Source organism: Pavona decussata, unplaced genomic scaffold, assembly GCF_977016875.1.
Source record: "Pavona decussata unplaced genomic scaffold, jaPavDecu1.1 SCAFFOLD_59, whole genome shotgun sequence".
Classification (NCBI taxonomy): Eukaryota; Metazoa; Cnidaria; class Anthozoa; order Scleractinia; family Agariciidae; genus Pavona; species Pavona decussata.
Genome location: NW_028145481.1, coordinates 116,898 through 138,139, shown reverse-complemented (window position 1 = coordinate 138,139; position 21,242 = coordinate 116,898). Strand labels below are relative to the sequence as shown.

General features: G+C 38.4%; 2 protein-coding genes across 2 annotated transcripts; both read right to left on the bottom strand.

Moving 5' to 3' along the window:
• Positions 1 to 844: 844 nt before the first annotated feature.
• On the bottom strand, positions 845 to 3,955 carry LOC146479257 (uncharacterized). The gene has a single exon (XM_085110888.1). The coding sequence runs from the start codon at positions 2,623 to 2,625 to the stop codon at positions 2,026 to 2,028; it is 600 nt and encodes a 199-aa protein (XP_084967014.1). The 5' UTR covers positions 2,626 to 3,955; the 3' UTR covers positions 845 to 2,025.
• Positions 3,956 to 8,114: 4,159 nt separating this feature from the next.
• LOC146479256 (uncharacterized) lies at positions 8,115 to 14,564 on the bottom strand. Its single transcript, XM_085110823.1, has 2 exons — positions 14,387 to 14,564; positions 8,115 to 10,835 (listed from the first exon to the last, which is right to left on the bottom strand). The coding sequence occupies exon 2, from the start codon at positions 10,747 to 10,749 to the stop codon at positions 9,328 to 9,330; it is 1,422 nt and encodes a 473-aa protein (XP_084966949.1). The 5' UTR covers positions 10,750 to 10,835; positions 14,387 to 14,564; the 3' UTR covers positions 8,115 to 9,327.
• Positions 14,565 to 21,242: the final 6,678 nt, after the last annotated feature.

The following is a 21,242-nucleotide window of genomic DNA, read 5'->3' as shown; positions in this document are numbered from 1 at the left end:
GTAGTATTATCACAGTCAGGAGCCCATAATGGGTAATGGGCTCCTGACAGAGTACATTACAGACACTGTTTGATCAGGGACCAGCTCTTCTTTGTGATAGACCTTGAAGCGTTAAAAAGGCACAAAGCACTCATAGCTCACCTCTGTGTGTACAGTCAAGACCAGTCAACTCTCGCCTTGTGGACACCTCGCTATTACGAACACCCTGATAATACGAACAGCAACTAAATCCCCGGCATAAATAAATTACAGACGTTTGACTGAAATAAATTCCTGCTATTATGGACTCTCGTTATTAAGGGCGTTAATTCGCAGTCCCGAGGTTGTCCGCCATAAAGGGAGTTGACTGTATTGTCTGTGGTTTTGAAAAAAAGAAATGTGTCATTTGTTGCTGTTTGTTTGCAGCAGTTAATAATAAGCCAGCGGTGAACAATATCATTGTCTAATCACGCCATCGATTGTTTTCTCAACTTTATTTTTGAGCACAATAAATAGGAAATCAATTAAATATCTTATCCTTTAACAAGGAATTAAGCAAAAAGCTCCACTACTTACACGAATAAAAGAAATAAATAAAGAAATATTGTTTTTAAATACAGCCTGATTTTATCACTATGTCGAATGTTCTACCTTCTCTTCACCAAGAGAGTACAACGTTATTTATACTCTGAACTTTAACTGATCCAGATGAAATCGAGTATGACCACGGAAGTGGCTATTGAGCAATACTTTCTTGTGGTATCTGTTGTGACTCTAATCCTTGAACGCGAGTTTGAGGACGAGATCCTAAGACAGCGACCATTTAAATGAAAACTATAAGCACTTTCGTGTATTGTTTCTTTCGTTTTCATTTTTTTTTTTTCGACTTAATCTGATTTTTTGACATGTTTGGACCTCTGCGCGCGGACGAAAAGTAACTATGAATTCAGTATAATGCGTGGTCTGCCTGTTTCCCGTTTGTTGCATGAGACTGAGTTTCCTGACACTCCTTTTCCGGAGCGCGCGACAACCTTACTGGCGCTGCAAAACGCCTAGTAAGCAAATTAAGTTAAATTTTTATAGGTCAATTCCTATGACTCAACGTTTGTTCACTTTCTTTACAACAAAGAAATATTTTCGATCGCGTCGACGGTTTAACATGTAACTTTGATACGTCACAATTTAAAAAAATTGGAAACATTGTTCAAAAAAGCCCCCACTCGCACGTTCTGTATCAGTTAACTCACAACAGCATTTAGGAAGTCAATTTTAACTTAAGAGCGCGTGATCGGTCTTTTTTTGCATCTAGATTTGGAGTTAGAACATTGTATATGAGTACACTACCTAAGGTTGCCTTCAATTGACCGCACTCCACTCTGAATAAGAATAAAAACATTGATTACTTAACTCCCAGATATAACTTTTTAGGAGTTACCGAAATACAATGAAATGGCGTTTGAATCAGTACTGTGTGTGAGCAATAGTTTACAGTTTCTTCCTGCCAAATTCACCTAAAAATAGAGATCTCAAAGCTGTTTCGTTTATTCTTAATACGCCTGATCATAGCCTTCTTATTTACGTTTTTCTATCTCTTTCTCAGCGGTTCTTCGGCGACTAAAATTGCTCCAAGCAAAGTCAATCGAACGCCAATTATCTTTTGTTGGTTGAAAGGTTAACCAATTGGACCAAGTTTTTTGTTGCATAAAATAGCAACAGATAAAGCGAATTTCACAGTCGAATTGTTTTTTGGACGTCATGAGTAAAAATTTACCGTCATTTCTTTCGCAATTTTTCCGGCAAAAATTAATGGTGGTGTGGCAGTCCACTAAAACAAAGCTCACCTTAAAATTATCTAAATTACATCACGTAATTGTCTTTCATTTTCAACTTCCTCTGGTCGCTGTTAGTAAACGTGGGTGATTGCTGATGGCAACGACAATTTTAAGCGCGTTTCACATCAGTTCTGGACCAATGAGCAAAGAGCTTAATCCTACCAGAAACGTTCCACTCTGTCTCAAGCTGGCTTCTACCAGAGCCTTTTTTAATTTAACCATCGTTTCCATTCGTCGCCAGTTCCCTGATTGTCGCGTCACTTTGAACAACAATGTGATAAGGTGGAGGCAACTGACCAAATAACACGCCGTAATCCGGCGGTTGGTCGCTAGAACTCGGCAGCCGTGCGCTTCCAATTCTAAAGTTTTGCGGTCCGATCACTGTTTGCATAATTTCCCCATTCTCGTTACAAATGAAGTTGAATAGGCTAAAATATGGCGGTGGGCCAGACGTTATACTTAAAGATGAAAACCGCCTACGTAACAAGTATTCTGGAATCTCCACAGCTGTGCTCTCGCATGTGACCGTACTGGACTCGTTTGTGGGTTCGTTGTTTTGCGACCATGGTCCTTGTTTGAGGCAGACGTAAACCAGAAGAATCACCAGGCCTATGATTAAAACCACAGATACGCTCATGATAGCAACTATGGCTTCGACACCGCTATCAGACGATTTACTATTGTCACACTCCTCATCACACAGTCCGTTTGGACAAGCTTTCATTTGGTCTGCGCACTGCGATGTAACTCCAGCGAACGAACCGAAACACATCACCAAGAATGGCACAAAATGTCTTCTTCCCTGGAACACCATCACGTTCAACAATGAAACAACGCTGTTTAAACGGTCAAAATCTTTTGTTAAACGTTCTTTCTGAATATAATCAGATGCAACTTCTCTCTATGTTGTTTATGTGCAGTAACTATACTTGGTCCGCCTTTATACAGAAGGAGGATTGATAGCTTCCTGTTATCTATGACGTCACAAGGGTAACTCATTCCCTCATTAACGACGTAATGCCGGAAAAACTCTTGAATTATAAAAGAATGGAATCTTGTTTATCAGCGATTTGTTGTTCAATATGCGTCAATCTCTTCAAGAGGATTTTATTGTAAAATGTTCATGGCTTTCCTGCCTCGAGAGGTGAAACAAATGATTTTCACATGAACGAAATTAAACTGAAAAAGCCGGCATTCAGTAATCAACCTATTGACCCTTCCAGAAGATTAAAACACGTTCCACTCAATAAGCTCTCCGTTTCACGTTTCATTAATCCCGGTTGCTTTCGAGGCCCTTCGAGACAACAAAAGTCAAAATCATTTTATTGGAAGAAATCATTTCCACACTGTCTCAAAACAAGGTGCAACAAAACCCCATTAACTTCTAAGTGCTGACATTTATATTCCTGTATACATTTCAGTTAGGGTTTAATCACAAAGTTATTCCTTTCTAAATACCGATAATCGAGGTTCATGTCGCGTACTATATTACTGTACAATCATGGATTTTGGAAAATAGATTAGCTTCACGTCATTCAGCAAGGACTCAAGCCTGTTCCTGCTGTAATTAAGTCATGATTTAAATCGCGCAACATCAAGTTTTGAATCAGTCGAGGATATTTTTCTAAGTATAAATTTGCGAAGAATTGAAGTATCCAGGCGTTCAGAACATTGCAACTCTAACACTTTTTTTCAAGGAGCTACTTGTCTGAATTTTTTTTTTTTGAAAAGTGATAAGGGTTATGGCGAAAGGAAAATCGATAGGTTTCAATAGTTGATTCACTGGCCTTTGGTCACGTCACAAAGTTTTACTTAACATCAACCAATCCACCCAAAACCTCCCACCCTTCTTACAATAACAAACCGGAGTTAAAATTATTTACACAAAACCCACACAAATGTACAAAATGCATTTTTCATGGCGCAGCCGGAAATTAAATGTTTACAACGATGGCTCGCTGTCAGAGATTTTAGTTTTTTTATGCATTCTGCCGACGACCTATCAGTTGAATGGATTAACCTAAAGGCTGTTCGGTAGGTTGTTTCAGTACAGCAGTCATAGTTCCGATGCATTGTTTTATCGTTCGTCTTCCGGCTGCTTATCGTCCCAAATAAACTACACCAGCATTGGGAAAATGTGAAGAAGAGGAAGAAGAAGAAGAAGAAGAAGAAGAAGAAGAAGAAGAAGAAGAAGAAGAACTGCTACTGAGCTATTGTAGCCCGGTGAAGATCTCTTTCTAATTTTAATAACAAAATAAACTTTACTGCAAGAATGTTCAAGAAAGAACATTCATCCACCACCACAAACTTCATAATAACCATGGAGTTCACAAAATGAACCATACCACCTTGGAACGCAATAAAAAAATAAAAAACTAAGTTACCACAAACTCATAAAGCTACAAACACCTAGCAGTAGAGAATACCACATAGTACCATAGCAAAACAGTGCTCAGTTTTAATTAAAATGGAAACACTTTAGGATTTCCTTCATCTAAAAACTAAAACTTACCATTTTGGATCATCGTTGACACATATCCATGGATCAACTTAAAGCAACAAATCGGCTGACCACAACACTTTACTGAGTCATTAGTAGCTTTCATTTAAATAGTCACATTTTAGGATTTCCTTTAGCTGGAATTCCTGAACCGCATTACATGACTTCAGCTCGAGTTAGTACTGTCTCAGTTGAAACACGTGTTTAATGCATATTGGACCAAGCAGGTTTGAAAACAGAATCTGGAATGCGGCAGTTTACATTTGTTGTTGCTCTGTTCGTTATTAAAGCACGTTTCAGTTTTGTTAAGAAGGTTTATTGAGACGTTTATACTAAGATATTGAACAACAAAGCTAGCACTTTGATTTTCTATCCCAGTACTAGTAGTCGTATGAAAATGACTTTAAGAGCCAGAATAAAACATAAATTAAAAGCTCACCTGTTCTGCAAAGACACAGTGAAGAATATCATTAATACACTGCTAATATTTATAATTAAGAAATCGTTAATTAACAGCTAGTGAAACACGCTACAGTCTTTTGCTACTTTGAATAAAGGTTTAATGTTGTTTTGATAGACTACAATTACCATTAATATGCATTGTATATACTGCTTCTCTAGACAAAGAAGGCCAAATTAAAAAGTTTATAGTTTATTGATTGTATAGAAGTATAAGATCATATATTTTCACCAGGAAAGATAATAATCCCCCACACATTGTAGGGCTTAGAAACCGCGCCTTGTTTTTATCTTTTCCTTCGCATTTCGTTGATGGTAACTGACTATCCGGCGAGGAATTCAAGCGAAACTTCAATTGCATTAGCCATTCGTATTTTAATCTCTTCCGACTGTTATGAGTGCGTAGCATTTCAGGATATATTTAGATAAAAAGTACCTCTTCAATGTGTTTTTCCAAAAGAGCAATGTCAACTGTTTCGATTGTTTTAAGCTGTTAAAACTATCAGCTAGCAGCGGCTCTACCTTAGATGTATGTAGGGGTTAGAAACCTTGCCAGTCGATGTCCAAAGACATCTTTCAGCCAATCTATTTTTTTAAGCAAACATTCAAGCGTAAAGTGTCCATCTTCAGCTTCAAGCACATCAATGACCCTTAATTTTTAATTGAATCCCCTCAATTTGTGGGATGTGTCTTTCTATCAAACCATTATGTTGCAAATAGTTTCCTACAATTATTGTGTTAAGTATGTTTTTGGCCAAGTCACAGATTTGTGTTAGCTTGACTGTTGACTGTTGCTTGCCAGATTTGTGTTTCAAGTTAGTGATGTTTTGCGGGTCCTAGTAACTGTGACTTGTTGTTCTTGGATAGCGTGAATCAGGAGCCCATTTATGTTCGGTGCTAAATGTAGAGGGATTACACAGGCAATGAAGTCTTCAAGTGCATAACTCTTCTTCCTTTCTGAGGGGGCCTGCCATTAGGAGAGTGCTTTCTCAAAATCAGACAAGTATTTTTGGCTTATCCATATATAGGATTTTTAAAGTGTGTTTTTGAACTTCTGAAATACCTACAAAAATAGATGCAAGTACTGGGCTCTTCAACGCGTTGCTAATACTGAGCAATGTCACGTCTTTCGATCTTCATGCACTTTAATAACGACAGTTTATCAACCCAGTTAAAGATATTCCTGCTAGTTATGGTTTAGATCTCCCTCAGACACTTTCCCGAATGATGGGGTTTGTTTGTTTTCAAGTTCACCTTTTACATTTTTGATGGTAAGTGGGCAAAACTGCAATGAAGACACGCCTACCAATGTTTCTGTCTTTCTTATAGAAACTCGACCCAAGGTCAATCGTTCTAATATTGTCATTTTTATGTGCATACACCTTTCCTTCATTAACCACATTACTTTACAACATGTTATGTTCAAGAGTTTGAATATCAATGTCTGTTTCACTGATCGCTTGGCAAACAGTTAACAGAATTTGGAATCAACATTTGCAACCATTGACCCTCAGGTGTGAGAAATCCTGTACCTCAGACGGCGTTGAAGGTTAAACACGTTGCCTCTGTTGGTTATCTTATAACATTTTCTTTAATATTTCATTTAACCCCGTAGCGATCAGCATCAAAAGTCTCCTTGTAATATCAATGCTTAATCAATCAGAAGGTTTATGAGAATTAAGGATATAATCACTCAATTTGAATTCTTTAGACGGGGGAGAAACAGCTACTCCTTGCCGACTACTGCTATAGCGAATGTATGGGGACACCAAAGAAAAGAGAATTTTTATTTTATAAAGATTATATATATTGAGGATTAAAGACTTAGTAATTACTGTCGATAAGTGATTATAGCACATGGTGTTCGCGAGGCCAACATTGAAACATCACAAACAAATATTTAAATTAAAGCACAACCTGCTGGCTGGGAACATACCATAAGGTTAGTGTGGCCAAGGGATTAACTTGGGTCTACCGTGTACAACTCCGGCGAAAGGTTATACAGGGACTTGAATCTGGGATACTTACATACATACATACATACTTTATTTATTCCAGAAGCAGACTATATATACAGATAAAACTAAGAAGAAAAGTACTTCTAGAAAAGGAAGTTTGGAGGTTAGCCCTATGCGAAAACTCCCTCAAATAAAAGAAAAACAAAAATAAGTATACATAAATCGAGATCTTTAGAGTCAAATATTCAAATACATTTTGAGCTTAGATTTAAAATGCTTAAAGCTATCAGCTTCCACTATGGACCTCGACATGGACCTCGACATTTTACGGCTGACCCACAAACGACTCACTCAGCCAGATTTCCACCGGTAATAGCGTAGCAAGTCGCAAACTATGTAAAAATTATTGTTTGGTTCATCAACGGAGTTGATAACTTAAGGTAAATTGGCCAGCGTAAAGAGATTCGAAAGCTGACGCCTTCGTCACTGGGAGCAACGAAGGGCTGACGCTCGAAACGTCACGGCACTTTACGGTGACCAATTTATCAACATCTGTTGATAAACCAAACATTCGTTTCTACTCCCCACCGACGAATTTAGTAATTTTCTTACTACAAAAAAAACACAATTTAGTATTTTTTCTACCAAACAAAAAAACATATTTAGCACTTTTTATGGTCATTAGAAAACTGCTTCGAGCACGGAAGTACTTTCCTTCGAGTCCCTCCGTTTTAGTTGCACCAGAATGTAAACAACACTAAATAGCTTTCATATCATCCCCTGAAGCTAATCCGCTTAGTGCCGTTAAAAAGGAAACCAAAAACCTCAACCTAATATTACTCTTACCGCACGCTATTCAACTAGCGTCACCCTGTCTTGAACATCCAGAAGAATATTGAACAGCGGTTGAGGCGAGGGTTGTTTACTATTTACGTGACAATAGTGTTCAGTCCATGGTTTACGCGCATGAGATGCCGTTTGATGTGTTGTATTTCTAGAATAGTCAGAATTTACTCGGATTGCTTGGAGACCACCCTTGTGTTCAGGGCCTTCAGCTCAATACATGAAATTAAAACGGCGTTCCGTTGTTAAAAACCGGCCGCGGTTGTTTCGTTTGGCATAGAAATCGGTTATAAATTTCATAGATCGAAAGGAAATTAAAATTTCCCAGTAAACTTAATTTACAATCACTGTAATACTTTGTAATGCTCCGAGGCTTGCCAAGTTTACAGCTTAATACTTTTCACTGTGATTGGCCCTTCCTTAATTTGTAAATAGAACTGAGAGCTTAGATTTTTACAACAAACGCCTGTGGGATCTCCTGTTGCTATTTAATTTCTCTTCCGTGATGGCCTCTATAGAGACAAAAAACTGTAATATCTGTCCTTTAGAACGATCTGTATTTTATTTGCATAACTTAAAAGCTTATCAGCTTATGCGTTCAAAGCAGTTTATCTCAGAAGTAAAAAAGCTAAACTATTCCAAGTGAAATATATCGAAAACTTTAGGGGTTTACCAAGATTCGCTGGTATTCATTTCTGCGGCCATCGCATAGCGAGAAAATGTCAAGTGTCTGTATACACATGCGCTAGTCACCAGGTCACCGCGCCTCCAGCTCGTTTATCAGCCGCTGTTCGGGAATATGAGCCCGCACACCGGATATGATCATAATGACATCCACCGTCGATGATGTAAATTTCTACCACTACACAAATAATAGACCACACGTACAATTTTCAATCTTTCAAGCTCAACAAGCATAGTTTTTTAATCTTATGGTTTTTATATTTCACTAAATGAATAAGTAATAAGTAAGGACTTTTGAAATCAGGCATGATTCCTGGCCCTTAAACTGATATAAATATTAGAATCAAACAAAAGTCAACCTTCTCTTAGTAGTAAGCCGCACGTGCATGCAGTCTATAACCTTATGTCATCGCATCGGCCGAGGCAACCACTTATCTTAAGTTTCCCTTAAAAGCACGAAAGATGTATTCCATTTCGCTTAACTTTGAGAAACATACCCTACTGATAGATCAGACGTTTTTTTTTTTCTCGCAGAGGAGAAAGGGAAAAACACATGATATCGTTATTAAACGAGATATTAACGGTCCTAACTAAAATTAGGGAAACTCCAAAATCTGAATCTTGGGGTGTGTCTGATTAGCTTGCGAGAGCAGTTGCTGGTGAAACAACGAAAAAGGCGTCTGTTCTCGCACGCTAGCGTCTGATTGGCCATGTCCCGGATTGAGAATACATACACTAAAAACAATACGAATGGACTCTGATAAATGTCATGAATATCGTGTGCGAGCAAAAGCGAAAAATCGACGGACTGTTAGTTCATTCTTTTTCCGGAATGGGGTCAATCGAACACGCCTTTTTTTTCACAAGACATCCTGTTCGGCTCTGAGTTAACCCTAACTTTTTTGTTTGAAAGTCTTACTATCATATTTAGCTGTCAATATTTTTACTTTCTACAGTAGTCTTTACCGTTCGTGTTAAATCAAATGTCACGAATGTCTTCACGTGCCATCAGTTCACTTCAGACCGCATCTACCGTTGTTTCATTCTGCGCTCTTTCCTTGAGCACAGTTCTTCATAATGAGTAGGATTTATCCGGGACTTTTTTCATCCGGGTATCCTCCCTGGCCCACCATTCGACCCACCACACTCGCCCCAGCATCACATTCCTCTTTCGGCCAGGATGAGATGCGGAGGCCGCGGTCGACCTGTAGGACGGCAGTGCTTCTTCGGTATCCGGGGTAACCTCATCAAAATCCTGGCCGACCTCCTTGATATAAAAATTTGAACATGGCCACCTTAGATCCTTAACCTTACTCTCGTTTAAAGTTGACACCAGTTGATCCTTTTGTTTTTGCCTGCCTTCTTCGGGGGAGCGTTCGCCCTCTTCCGAAGGGTCATCGGTCGCGTCCGGAGGGTCTTCGTTTTTGACCGTCTCCTTGGCTGAACTGATCCGTCCATTATCAGTCAAATAATACTTGTACACGGTATGAGAATCATCGTTTCCATCGTGTTTCCCCATTTTGGGATCTATGACCAACCCGTCCTCCATGAGTTCAGCAATTTCAGGATCGATGTCTCGGTCCAATTCAAAGCTTTCTCTGTCGCTTTTTGCGGAAGATGCGTCACTATCATCATCGTCTTCCGAAGCAGAATCGGCGTCACTGGTCGAAGGCTCTTCGGTTTCCGATCCTTTCTCGGACGCCTCTGACTCTTCGCCGGAATCTACTATTTCCTCGGATCGCTCTCGCTTGATCTTCTTGATGACTTTACGCACAGCCTTTTGAAAGGCCTTCTCTGATGCTTCACTCTCGTTTCCATCCGAATCGCTGTCACTGTCAGTATCTTTGCCAGTGACTAGTTTGTTAATATGAGCGTCGATGTCAAAGGCTTCCTGGTCTAGTTCTACTTCTGACTCTTCATCAGAAGTAACCTCTTCCAAGTCGGACGTGTCGGAAACAGCTGTTGAACTTCCAGAATCACTGTCCACGTCAGATGCATCACTGTCGCGTTCTCCCCTGATAGCGGCGACAATATCTTTCAAGTCTGGATCTACATCTTTCTCTACCATTTTCTGGACGTTGCTGTCTTGTCTATCAAGGGTTTCGTCCAATAAGATCTGATCTAAGGCAACTGAGCCCTTTCTATGACTGGAGAGTAGCCTTACTGCGTTCTCATCAGCTGATAATAAAGACCAATTATCATCCTCGTCTATCAAGGATTCCGATGATTCGTGCAAACCATTGCCGTTCATTTCAAACGCTGAGTCATCCACTGAGCTAGCTCGAGAAATCTGTTCAAGTTTTGTTGCGTCGTCCGCGGCCGCTTCAAGCGAGTACGAATTGCTTTTAGATTTTAACTTCGGTCGTGTTTTAGAATCTTGAGGTTGTTGGTGGGTCTTTGAATCACCGGAGAGTGGATCATGTTTGTCGATCTCGCCACACACCTGATAAACACCCTCTCTTCCTGAACTCCACAAGCGCTTTCGTCTAAACATGGCTGACACCAAATTAAGAATCGATCATTTTTTACAGAAACCACACAGAGATCAAACGGCGCAAGAGGTAATAAAGCAAAACATCCCTGAAAGAAAACAAAATGGTGCAATTAGTTATAAAGATCTTCCTCACACTAAGTTTAGAGTTTCAGTTCCTGTTTTCAAAACAGTTGTGCGCGCGTAAGAAAGCACGTACGCTCTTATGAAGACAGGTGGCAGTATCTAATTATAGTTTCGCTGAAATACCGTGTGCTACTAATTATGTGTAGTTTTAAAGTATAACATATTTTTCTTGCTGATTCTATGCTGCTTTACAACAATTATAATTTATTTTACACTACCATTCAAGTGTAGTCAAACGAATGTTTGGTTTATCAAGAGAGTTGATCATGAACTAACGGTAAATTGACCACCATAAAGAGATTTTGAGTGCCGACGTTTCGAGCGCTAGCACTACGCTCGAAGCCTCAGCACTCGCATCTCTTTACGGTAGCCAATTCACCTTTAGTTATCAACTCTTGATAAACCATACATTCGTTTCTACTCCCCACCGACACAGCACCACAGTTTCTGTAGAAACTAACTTCTTTGTCCAAGTGTAGTGAAACGTTTTTTGTAAGGCCAGTTTATTGAAAAATGTGAAAAAAATGTCAGAGCAATATCTAAATGATGACATGGTTGACTTTTTGCAAAATTTAACCACGGTAGTGTTATAAACATGGTGCTCTCCGTTGTCAGGAACTCGTGATCCCGCTGTCGTGTATTATTACAACTTGTTAGGAATGTATTACTATAAAATGCGGTGGTTTCGAGATAATAGGTTATAATAATGCAAATGTGAACGATGTAACTACTCCCTTAAAAATCCATGTCGACCAGGCAGATGATGAGAATAAAGTATATCATCAACTGACGATCATTGTACTGTTGTACTACCAAATTCTGATGATCAACATCTAACTTCTCTTCTTTAACATCCATTCATTGTTCAGCAGGTGTGCAAAGTAATTTAAAAACAATCATTGACTGATAGAGGTATTTTTTCAGCCAGTGACACAGGCTTACTCGGAAAAAAGAAATCCGGTTTGGTTCTGGCTTGCATGTTGGTGGAGAAATGTGATGATTTTTTGGCTTTAAAAGTGTTTTAAAATAAAAACTAGCGAGATTAGTAAGGAAGAATGCTTCGCCGTCCTGTTGACAGCATTGTCAACTTCAAACTGATGTCAATGTCAAATGTGGTGAAGTGTCATGCTGTCAAGAGGACGGCGAAACGCGGTTACTTTACATGACACCAACTCTAGCTTTTAACCGGCGTGACCTAGTAGTTAGAGCGCCAGATATCCAAGTCCCGCTCTGGCCGCTTGGATTTGTTTCACAATAGCCCCGTTTTCAAATCCAAGCCAAGGCCTCGCTTCTAATTAAATAACCAACTGGTTGCCTCCCACCAGTTTGGAGTTTTAACAACTGTTGTGTTCAGTTTGTGTATATATTTAACTGATGTATAATGTCCCAATGAGCGTACGTGCTAAATACTTCGACACTTCAATAAAGTCATTTATTTATTTATTTTACTTTTATCCCGGTTAAACTCCCTCTTGTTACTCTGTGGTCAATTACATGATCCCGATTGAAAATCCCACATTGCTCAGTACAGTACGAGTTCATCCCGGAAACCAGTGTACGGGATTCTCATTCTGGTACGGAAACTCACCCCGACGTCGTTTGAACTATTTATTTCGTTGCAGAATGAAATTCACGATAAAAGTGATTTACGTTAAGTTTTCATCTCGAACCAGCACCACCTTTAACGTCCCGCGTTAGTCATCCTACGCTAACGGCGGGTAAACGGAAATTTGTATACAACAGAATGTTTTTAAAAATGGATAAACGATAGAACATAATAGTTATGTAAACAACTTAAGCAGTTTCGAAAAGAAAGCGTGGAAAATTTCAGGCTTTGAACTGGATCCCGGAAAGAGAGCCTGAATTTTTAAAGTTTTTGTGCGATAGTCTATAAATTCGATTCTTTCAACCGCAGTTCAAATAAATGAATTTCATATAATTCTCATCCAGAATGTTAAAAAAATATTGTTTTGTAAGTAAAATTAAAACCAAGGCCCAAGGCTGATCATAAGCCCACGTAACCCTCGCCCACACACTAAAATTTTCGCTGCAATTTACGCGGGATTGTAAAGGTACCTCTGAAACAGCAGTGATGCTGGGAAATCCCGCAGTGATCAATACTTATTTGTATTTTAGTATTAAAAACAGCAAACATTTTACTGACTTCAAGATTGTTAACGAAATGCTAGCATGAGGTATTGTGTAGGGAAACGACTTGCTGATTAATGTTATTCAGTGATGATGACCTAAGCACTAAACGTAATAAACGAGTGCTTCCCTGAGCGCATGAAACATTTTACAAGATTTCACACTCGCTTAACAACAATACACAGTAAACTCTGCAACTGAGGACTGATCACGTAGGTCCTGGTTTTATCCTTGCTCATAATAGTGCTCGATCTGGATTACTATTTGCTAAAAAATTGACGCATCTACTCTGTCTGGAACATGTCTGCGCGACCAGCTCTCGCAACACGCCCGTTTATGCCGAATTTCTTCTTTTTTCTTCATCTTCTTCTTGTACCAAATATATTTTCGATAAATCTTACGTTGTATCAACTTTGCTTCATTTTTGTTAAGTTAGAACCCCCTTGCACAGCGTAATAAACAGTACTAGAAAAAAATGTCAAAATTTGACTCTTGCCTAGGGACAAGAATGGTTTTCAACTTTGGACTTAACTCTGTAAACACAATAGGGCAGAACTTAAGTTCTAAACATTTTGCTGGAAAAAATTTTTACACTACAGGAAGAACATAGATGGAAACGTAAAAACAATACGGCTTAGCGAGAAATATGGCAGTAAAAACCACACAATATATCCATTCATTATTTTACATTCAAAACAGTTGTAGGTTTAACATGAAGCCGGATTGAATGGATACATTGTTGTAACTGGCAAAATTATTAAACTCTTTGTATAGATATTAGCAGTTTATTTTTCAGTGTTCTTAATCCCAGTAACAAGCCATACCATTAAACCCGTCTCTGATGGAATTTAAATTGGAGAGTGACTTGAATTTTAATGTATTTCAAACCATAGAATTTCAAAAAAGTCGGACACCAGTATTCAAATGTGTCAGGAGAATGAACGGGTAGTTAGTGACATAATACGCACAGAAACTTAAAGTTTCTTTTACTTGCAATTTGCATACAATTTAGTCAACAGCAGTAGAAATAAAACAACTGAAAATAGAGTTCGTATTATTTCGTTATTTTAATTCTTGCAAGAGTTAATAAAAACAGTTTTGATCTCTCGCGCGATGCGTATGAAAACATCCAAGCGCATCAGTGATGGCGAAAGAAGACTATCGTTACATGCAGGTCACAGGTACATTAAATATGGCTTAGGTACATTAAACATTAGCATCGGATGAAAATCACTCTTGAGCAAGCTTTGCACGGCGCAATATGCTGATGTGTAGCGTTTGAGGGCTGACTTAAAAATAAGTATAAATATTAACAAAACGGAGAGCCTTACTGTACTGATAAAAGTACTTGGAAAATTTCACATACCTTGAGTATTCCAAGTTAGAGAAGCATAAGATTTGGGATATTCTTCGCAAGCGGAATTTTCACCAGCCTTGTAGGGAATGAATTATCATTTGGACTGCTTTAGTTATGGAGTCAATATTTAAAATAGAAATTTTGAATGCAGCTGTTTTGCAAATCGAGGATGGTTGCCATAGGCTGGGATGAGCAAACGCAGCAGGTGATTTTGTTGTTTTTTAATTATTTTCGATAGTGACATCAATGACTGCCAAATTAGGAGTTTGACGTCGGAATCAGAAGGAAAAACATAGCACAATCATGATTGGTTTTAATTTGTTTCAAACAAACGATTCGTGAAAGTTAATATAAGTTCCTTTGATGGAAGCGCTTTTTTAAATTTCTTGTAAAATTTCCAATATTTGCCACCGGTTAACACGCTTTTAGTTAGAATTTTGACGATTTTAACTTAAGCTCATAGCCATGTTGTTTAGTTTTGTTAGAAAGCTACTTGTTCAAAAGTCATTGTTTCTTGGCTGATAGTTAAACTTCTTTTAGAACCGTAATTAAGCTATTAAACCGTCAAATGAGATCTGGCCCGAGCACAAAAACAAAAACTAATAACACAAAATTCTAAGGTACAGCACTCTGCCATCGTTGTAATAATCCCATATCGACCCCACATCACGCCAAGGCTTTCAAACCTAGTCTAGCTAATATTACCTGTTACGGAGTGACACAAAGTTCCTTAATGTTCTTCGAGTATGAAAACTGGAAGCTTATTAAAGGCCAGGTCCCAGTTGTTCAAAGGGTGGATAACTTTATCCACTGGATAGGTCGCTTAGCAGCAGATAAAATTTGTACAAGAATTTCCTTATAGCCCTATAATTTGTGTATAAAGTAGAAGCGTCTGTCTAATCTATAAGTATGGGATTGTGTGAAAAACTTGCCAAAAGCTTTGGTTGGAGTACATTTTATTTGCTGGATAGCAACTTATCCACTGGATAAAGTTATTCGCTCTTTGAACAACTGGGGCCAGGGTCAATAATTCTTCGCTTCATTTCGTTTCATTTTGTTCGCGACAGTAAATAAATCATTAAATGAAGTCTGTCTTTAAAAAACAAAAACAGTTATTCCTTTTAAAGGCATGTTTGTTTTTTATTTACAAACTGGTTTTAAATATAGCTGGTTACAGTCTTCAGGACTTTTCACTCGCCTTTGAAGCCCATCTCGTGCAACTAAATACTGCAATTGCACCGATTACAAATTGACTTCAATTATTCTTTTACCTTAAAATCATTGGCCTGTGTATTCTAGGACGGCGAATTGTTTTTCAAAATCTTTCAGCGTCAAATAAAAGATGGAAATAGTAATGAAAATGAGTGTAGTAATCATAATTACGCTCACATTAATATTTGAACATTGTCCTCCCTGTACCCTTTGTAGTCTAACCTCGAGATGTAATTTAAATAGTAAGAAATATATAACCTGAAATCAAGCAACCCTGAATGTCTAATTGGGGATTTTTTTTTTGGAGGTGGAGCGATATTACATTGAGAAAATTGGAACAATTAAGCGAAAGCAGTTTAGTCAAGGAAAACAAAGCACAAGAAAAAAAAAGTATGTGCCACGTGCTGTGGTGTAGTAAGGATCTCCATGGGGTGCTGGATTTTCAGTTATTAATTAAAATTTAAGCCGTTTCTCAGCTATTAATTTTAAAATTATGACGACTCTCAATTAACTTTTACTTCTGACTTGTTTCTGCGGTTTTGCATCAAATCAACGGTGTCCATCTCATTAGCCGAACAGTGTCGAGTATCATCCGAGGATTTCCGAAGAACTTTTGAGTGACTTGTCATCTTCGGATGGCCTCACGACTTCTAAAAACAATTTACTGACGAGCTCCGAACCATCTTCGTTGGAGCGTATGACAAGTTATTTGTAAGTATACTCAGCAAAGTTTAGCCATCTCGATCAACAGATTTCGTGGCATTTCTCAGCTTACACTACAGTTAAAAAATCTGCCATTCCTAAGCTGACAGTTAAAATTTTGACCGATTCTCAGCCATCAGTTAATCCGAAGCACACTCTCTGTAGTGGTTTGCGCGATGGAATAGGACTTTTGGTTGGAAGACCGGAGAATTGTTGGTTCAAGGTTAGGTTCATATTACATCATAAACTTTATTTATAATTACCCTCGAATTTATGAAGTACCACGTGCGGCTAATTTCTTCAAGCGCTTAAAAACGACATTACAAAAAAAAATAAAAATCCTAAAGATTTCTTACGACAAAAAGTTACAATACTTCTAGTCAAAGATAAATATTCATACAGCAATATAAAAGGACAGAATAAGTTAACGGAAGTAATTGTAATCTGAAGTGGTTCCGGCTATAATCATCACGAAGTGCGTTCCAGCATTTAGCTGCTAAATAGCTAAACGAGTGAAGGCTATAAGTAGTTGTCGATAGTTTGGGAAGGGAAAAACATATCACTGCTCCTTGAAGAATAAGTTATAATAATTAGAGTTAGAATAAGAATACTGCTAACAATAGTTAGAATAAGAAGTTAGAATAGTAAGAATAGTTAGAATAAGAATACTGGAGTGGTCTATGGTTCGTGTTGTTTTCCTAGAAAGGAAACTTAATTACTCCACACTGTCTCTCAGCTCTTCTACCAGGACTGTAAATAGGTACGATCAACAGAAAATAAGGGCCGGGGACCCGCTAATTTTTTCTTGGTACCAGGGACATACTGCTGGGAGGAAGCTCTGTGATGTACTTAATCACTTCATGCCGACTGGGTACCCTGTGACGGAAAACCATCCAGGGACTCCAGCTCCTAGTCACTTCACACTGGGTATTCTGTGATGGACTAGCATACATCCAGGGAGGGTAGTAGTTCTCCTAGCTACTTCCATTGTGGTTCGTGTCTTCACTGAAACTTGGGAACCTGTTGTTATATTAACCAGCGGCTTCCACAATTAGCGATAGGTACTACATGTATTGACATAAAAAATACCAAGGTGACGCGGCTATTTTCTACTCTGTCTAGCGTACGTTTGTTAAAATTAATAGCGGGCGTTAGCGGTTCCATAAATTTAGCTGTTTATTGAAGAATGCGAAATTAAAAGTTTCTTTAAAAAGTGACGAGAATCATCCAAATTTACTGAAAACTTAACCCGGTGAAATTAAGTGTGCAATAATTTTTTTTTTATTTATTTAAACATATTTTATTGCCGAAGTTTGTACTAATTTTTTTCCTATGTATTACTTTAAACAGGGTGAGGACTTAGCACTTAAATTTTAAAAAGCTTTTAAAATTTATTCCACTTTATAAGCCTCGATCGTCAGTCGTACATCCAATATGGCGTACTAGCTGTGGCGTACGATTGACTAATTGACGGACGGTAAAAGTAAACGAAAAATATTTCGTATTGCCATATTTTGACAGTTAACATTAGTTTTAAGTGTGTCGACAGAGTGTCAAGGGCTTGATGTCTCATTCTTCTAATAGAGGTCCTTGAGGATTTTGAAATTTTGCTCGCCTGTGCAAACTGTACTGCAGACTCACACACGTTTCAGACTTTCCGTTCAAAGCCGGACTACAGACCAGATTGCAGTCTAGTACATATAAACATTGGCGACGCCATTGAGTTTTTTCTCCACAGAAAATAGGAGGGCTCATAGTCCATTCACTTTACCAATTAAAGAAAAATAGGAGCAAATCAAGGAGAAAAACCCATAACCATTTTACATCCAGAATTAACTTTCGAGACAGCAATGTTCTAGAGAGACGAAATCCACGCTTCTTGCGCTTCGCGCATCGCTTTTTTTTTCTTTCTTTTTTTGCGATTCCGCGCTTCTCCCCGGCCCTCCTGGATAGACACTTTCGCAGTCTACCCAGATACCATCGTGTTCGTGCACCTTCTACCTTTGTATTGTTAACTAGATTAGTCCGAGCAGCAAACGAAAATTCGCTAGCGCTTGAAAATTGCTGTCACGCGTTGGTTTCTCACATGTGCCAGCTGGATTGTTTTGCTTGGGTGACCATGTTATGACTTTTCTTCTTCATTTAAATATTGTACCTTGATCCTTAAGGGAAAAAGAATTTTTTTTTAATTCCTCGGCGCCAAGTGAGTCTTTCTGTTATTTTAAGCCGGAAGGTCGTATTTACATGTTGTGTCGGAACACGGTCTCCGCGCGCGTACGGGTGATTCTCACGTGTGCTGGCGTGGTTTGCTTGGACGCTGATGACTTTTCTTATATTTTGAAATATTTTAAATGAGTGAAAAAGAAGTTATTTATTCCCTCCTCAGCGACAACTGAGTTTTTGTTGTTGTTTTTAACCAAGGGGTCTTATTTACAAGTCATGTCGAGGATTGTCATGGTAACTTGCCCACACAATATTTACATTACATAAACAAGTATTGTGATTTCCAAAAATATAAATTTATTTACTAGTCATGATGACAACATGATAATCGCGTCTGTTTTACGCTCGAGTTCTTTCACTGATTTCTGTTAGTTCAGGAGTAGCCTAGTGACATAAACAAACGGTGATATTGAATCGTCCCTCCTGTTAAATAATATAAACTTTGATCCCATGAAACTGGACTATGTACTAATAGATACTATATTTCTAATAATTTCACGTACAATCGATACATAAAACAGTGAAATATGTCAAGTAAACTTCGCTCTACCGACAAGTAGTGAGATCTTTTCTCTTCCTGTCAATAAAATTCTTCTAAATTAATCCATCTAATGCTTTCAGGATTTCCAGCCAGTGTTCAGGTCCTTTTTCTCTCTCGAAGGCTGGGTCTTCTTATTGCGCTGTGACAACCACGTCCTCGTATTTCGGTGGAGGACAGTAAAACAGAGAACTGTAAGAAGGTGGAGGAGCTTCCACGCCGAATACATCTTGTTCATTTCCTGTACTTTGATGGTTTCCACGGCTTAAAGTGTCATTTATAGCGGAGGCTGAAATGATTTCAATTCCACTGGAACGGTTTGGTAAAATTAAAATGGGGTATTCTGTGATTTCACTGTGAGATCGTTGTCCATTGATAATTCCTTGTGCGGGTGTTGTTTCCATTCTCCTTGCATCCGCGTTGGTTGGATGATCTAGTCCAGCGTTTAATTCTCCGTTTTGCGTGTAAGTTCCGGATTCTATACTGTTCTGTTTTCCTTTAAAGCAACTGAAGAACCGTTTGCGAAAGAAGAACGCCATTAAGACAAGTAAAGCAACGAGAAAACCGATCGGTACTGGCCAGATAGAATCGAACTTCGAGGGCATAAAGCTTCGATCGCGGATGAACGCAGCTCCGTCTGGTTCCGTTAACTCAACAAACTTCCTTTAAAGCTTATGACCGCGATGCAGTTGAAACGAGACTAAAGTCGAAACCAAAAGCTTCCGCTGCGAAACTAAACACCAACAGGTTGAACTGATGAAAGCAGATCATGAATTTCAGCTTTTAAAAAAGTAACAGTATTGATCCCGCTCCAATATTACCGCAAATATTCTTTCCCTGGGTCGTATTTTTGAGGACTAATTGCTTCATTTAGGAAATCAGTTCAGGCGTCACGATCAATGACATTGTTTGTACTGAATTGATGAATGACGACATTCTCTTTGAATATCGCCTTGCAAACCAGCTGCTGAACCTTTATCACGAGGGGCCGTATATTTTCACAGACGAAGTCCTTGAGTGAAATGGCGTGATCACAACATTAAAACTTAGTTGTTGTTCAGGGAGCAGTGTTTTAGTTCTTTTTTAAATCTCATTTCAAGACACCATCATCAGATCATGTAAATCGACAATCAGTTGTCTCTTTTGTTTTCTTTTTCGCTTGGCTTACAACGTGGTGCAATTTGCGATTCACATAAATTAATACCATTAAAAAAAAAGATTTGACTAAATATAGCGTGCACGATATTCAGTTAGTAAATATTGCAACTGAGAAATTTCCTTTGCGTCACAATTCTAAATCCAGTCTTCAAACTGAGAATAGAATGTAAATGTGGAAAAAAGTTGCTGTAGAAAACAACTTTTCTGTGAGTGTTTTAGTGGATAAACGTACAGGAAGCCATCTGGAGGGCGCACACACAGAAGGTCGTTCTTGAACGAACAAGAATTGAATAACAACCGGTAACATTATACAATTGTTTGGCAAACACGTTTAATTACCTGAAATGTTTTCCCCAGCAACGAGAAATGCAATGAGGCCTTCCCATTGAGGCTGTTATTACTAAGGTAGATGGCTTCAAGTCATGAATAAAACTTTAGAAAACGGATCGGCAGATTGTGATAGTAAAAAATACTGACTTTTTTTCTCTCCTAATATATCGGGCGTCGAAACTGGTTCAGTCGATTTGGAAGTAAAAGAATAATGAATGGATTGTAAAAAGCGAAGTCTTCCTCTTATTGATAGGAAAAAAGAAAGAAACATTTTCGGCATTAGTTTTCAAAGCTGAGATGACTTTATCTCGTTTCCGTAGAGGAAAACATTCCATCCAGGACATACTCCGTCTATTGACAGCTGTACAATTGGACATCTTTGCTGATTAATAATATGAACTTCTACTAAAGCTTGTCCATTTTTGCTCGAAAATTGATATATTGCCCACATTTAGACCGTCAGAAAACGCCGTTATAAGAGGACTTTCAAGGCGCTTTCCAAAGTGGAGACTTCAAACAATCCCATCGATCTAAGGACGCAGTAATGGCAAAAACGCATCAAAACTAATATGCTTTCTTAGATCATTTTAGTGTGAATCAAAAGAACGAGCAAGATCGCCTAAGGAATTGTACGAAATGAAACTTTTTACTGTTGATAGCAAGTAAAAAGAAAAAGCTATAAGAAAAAAAATAAAGTTTAGG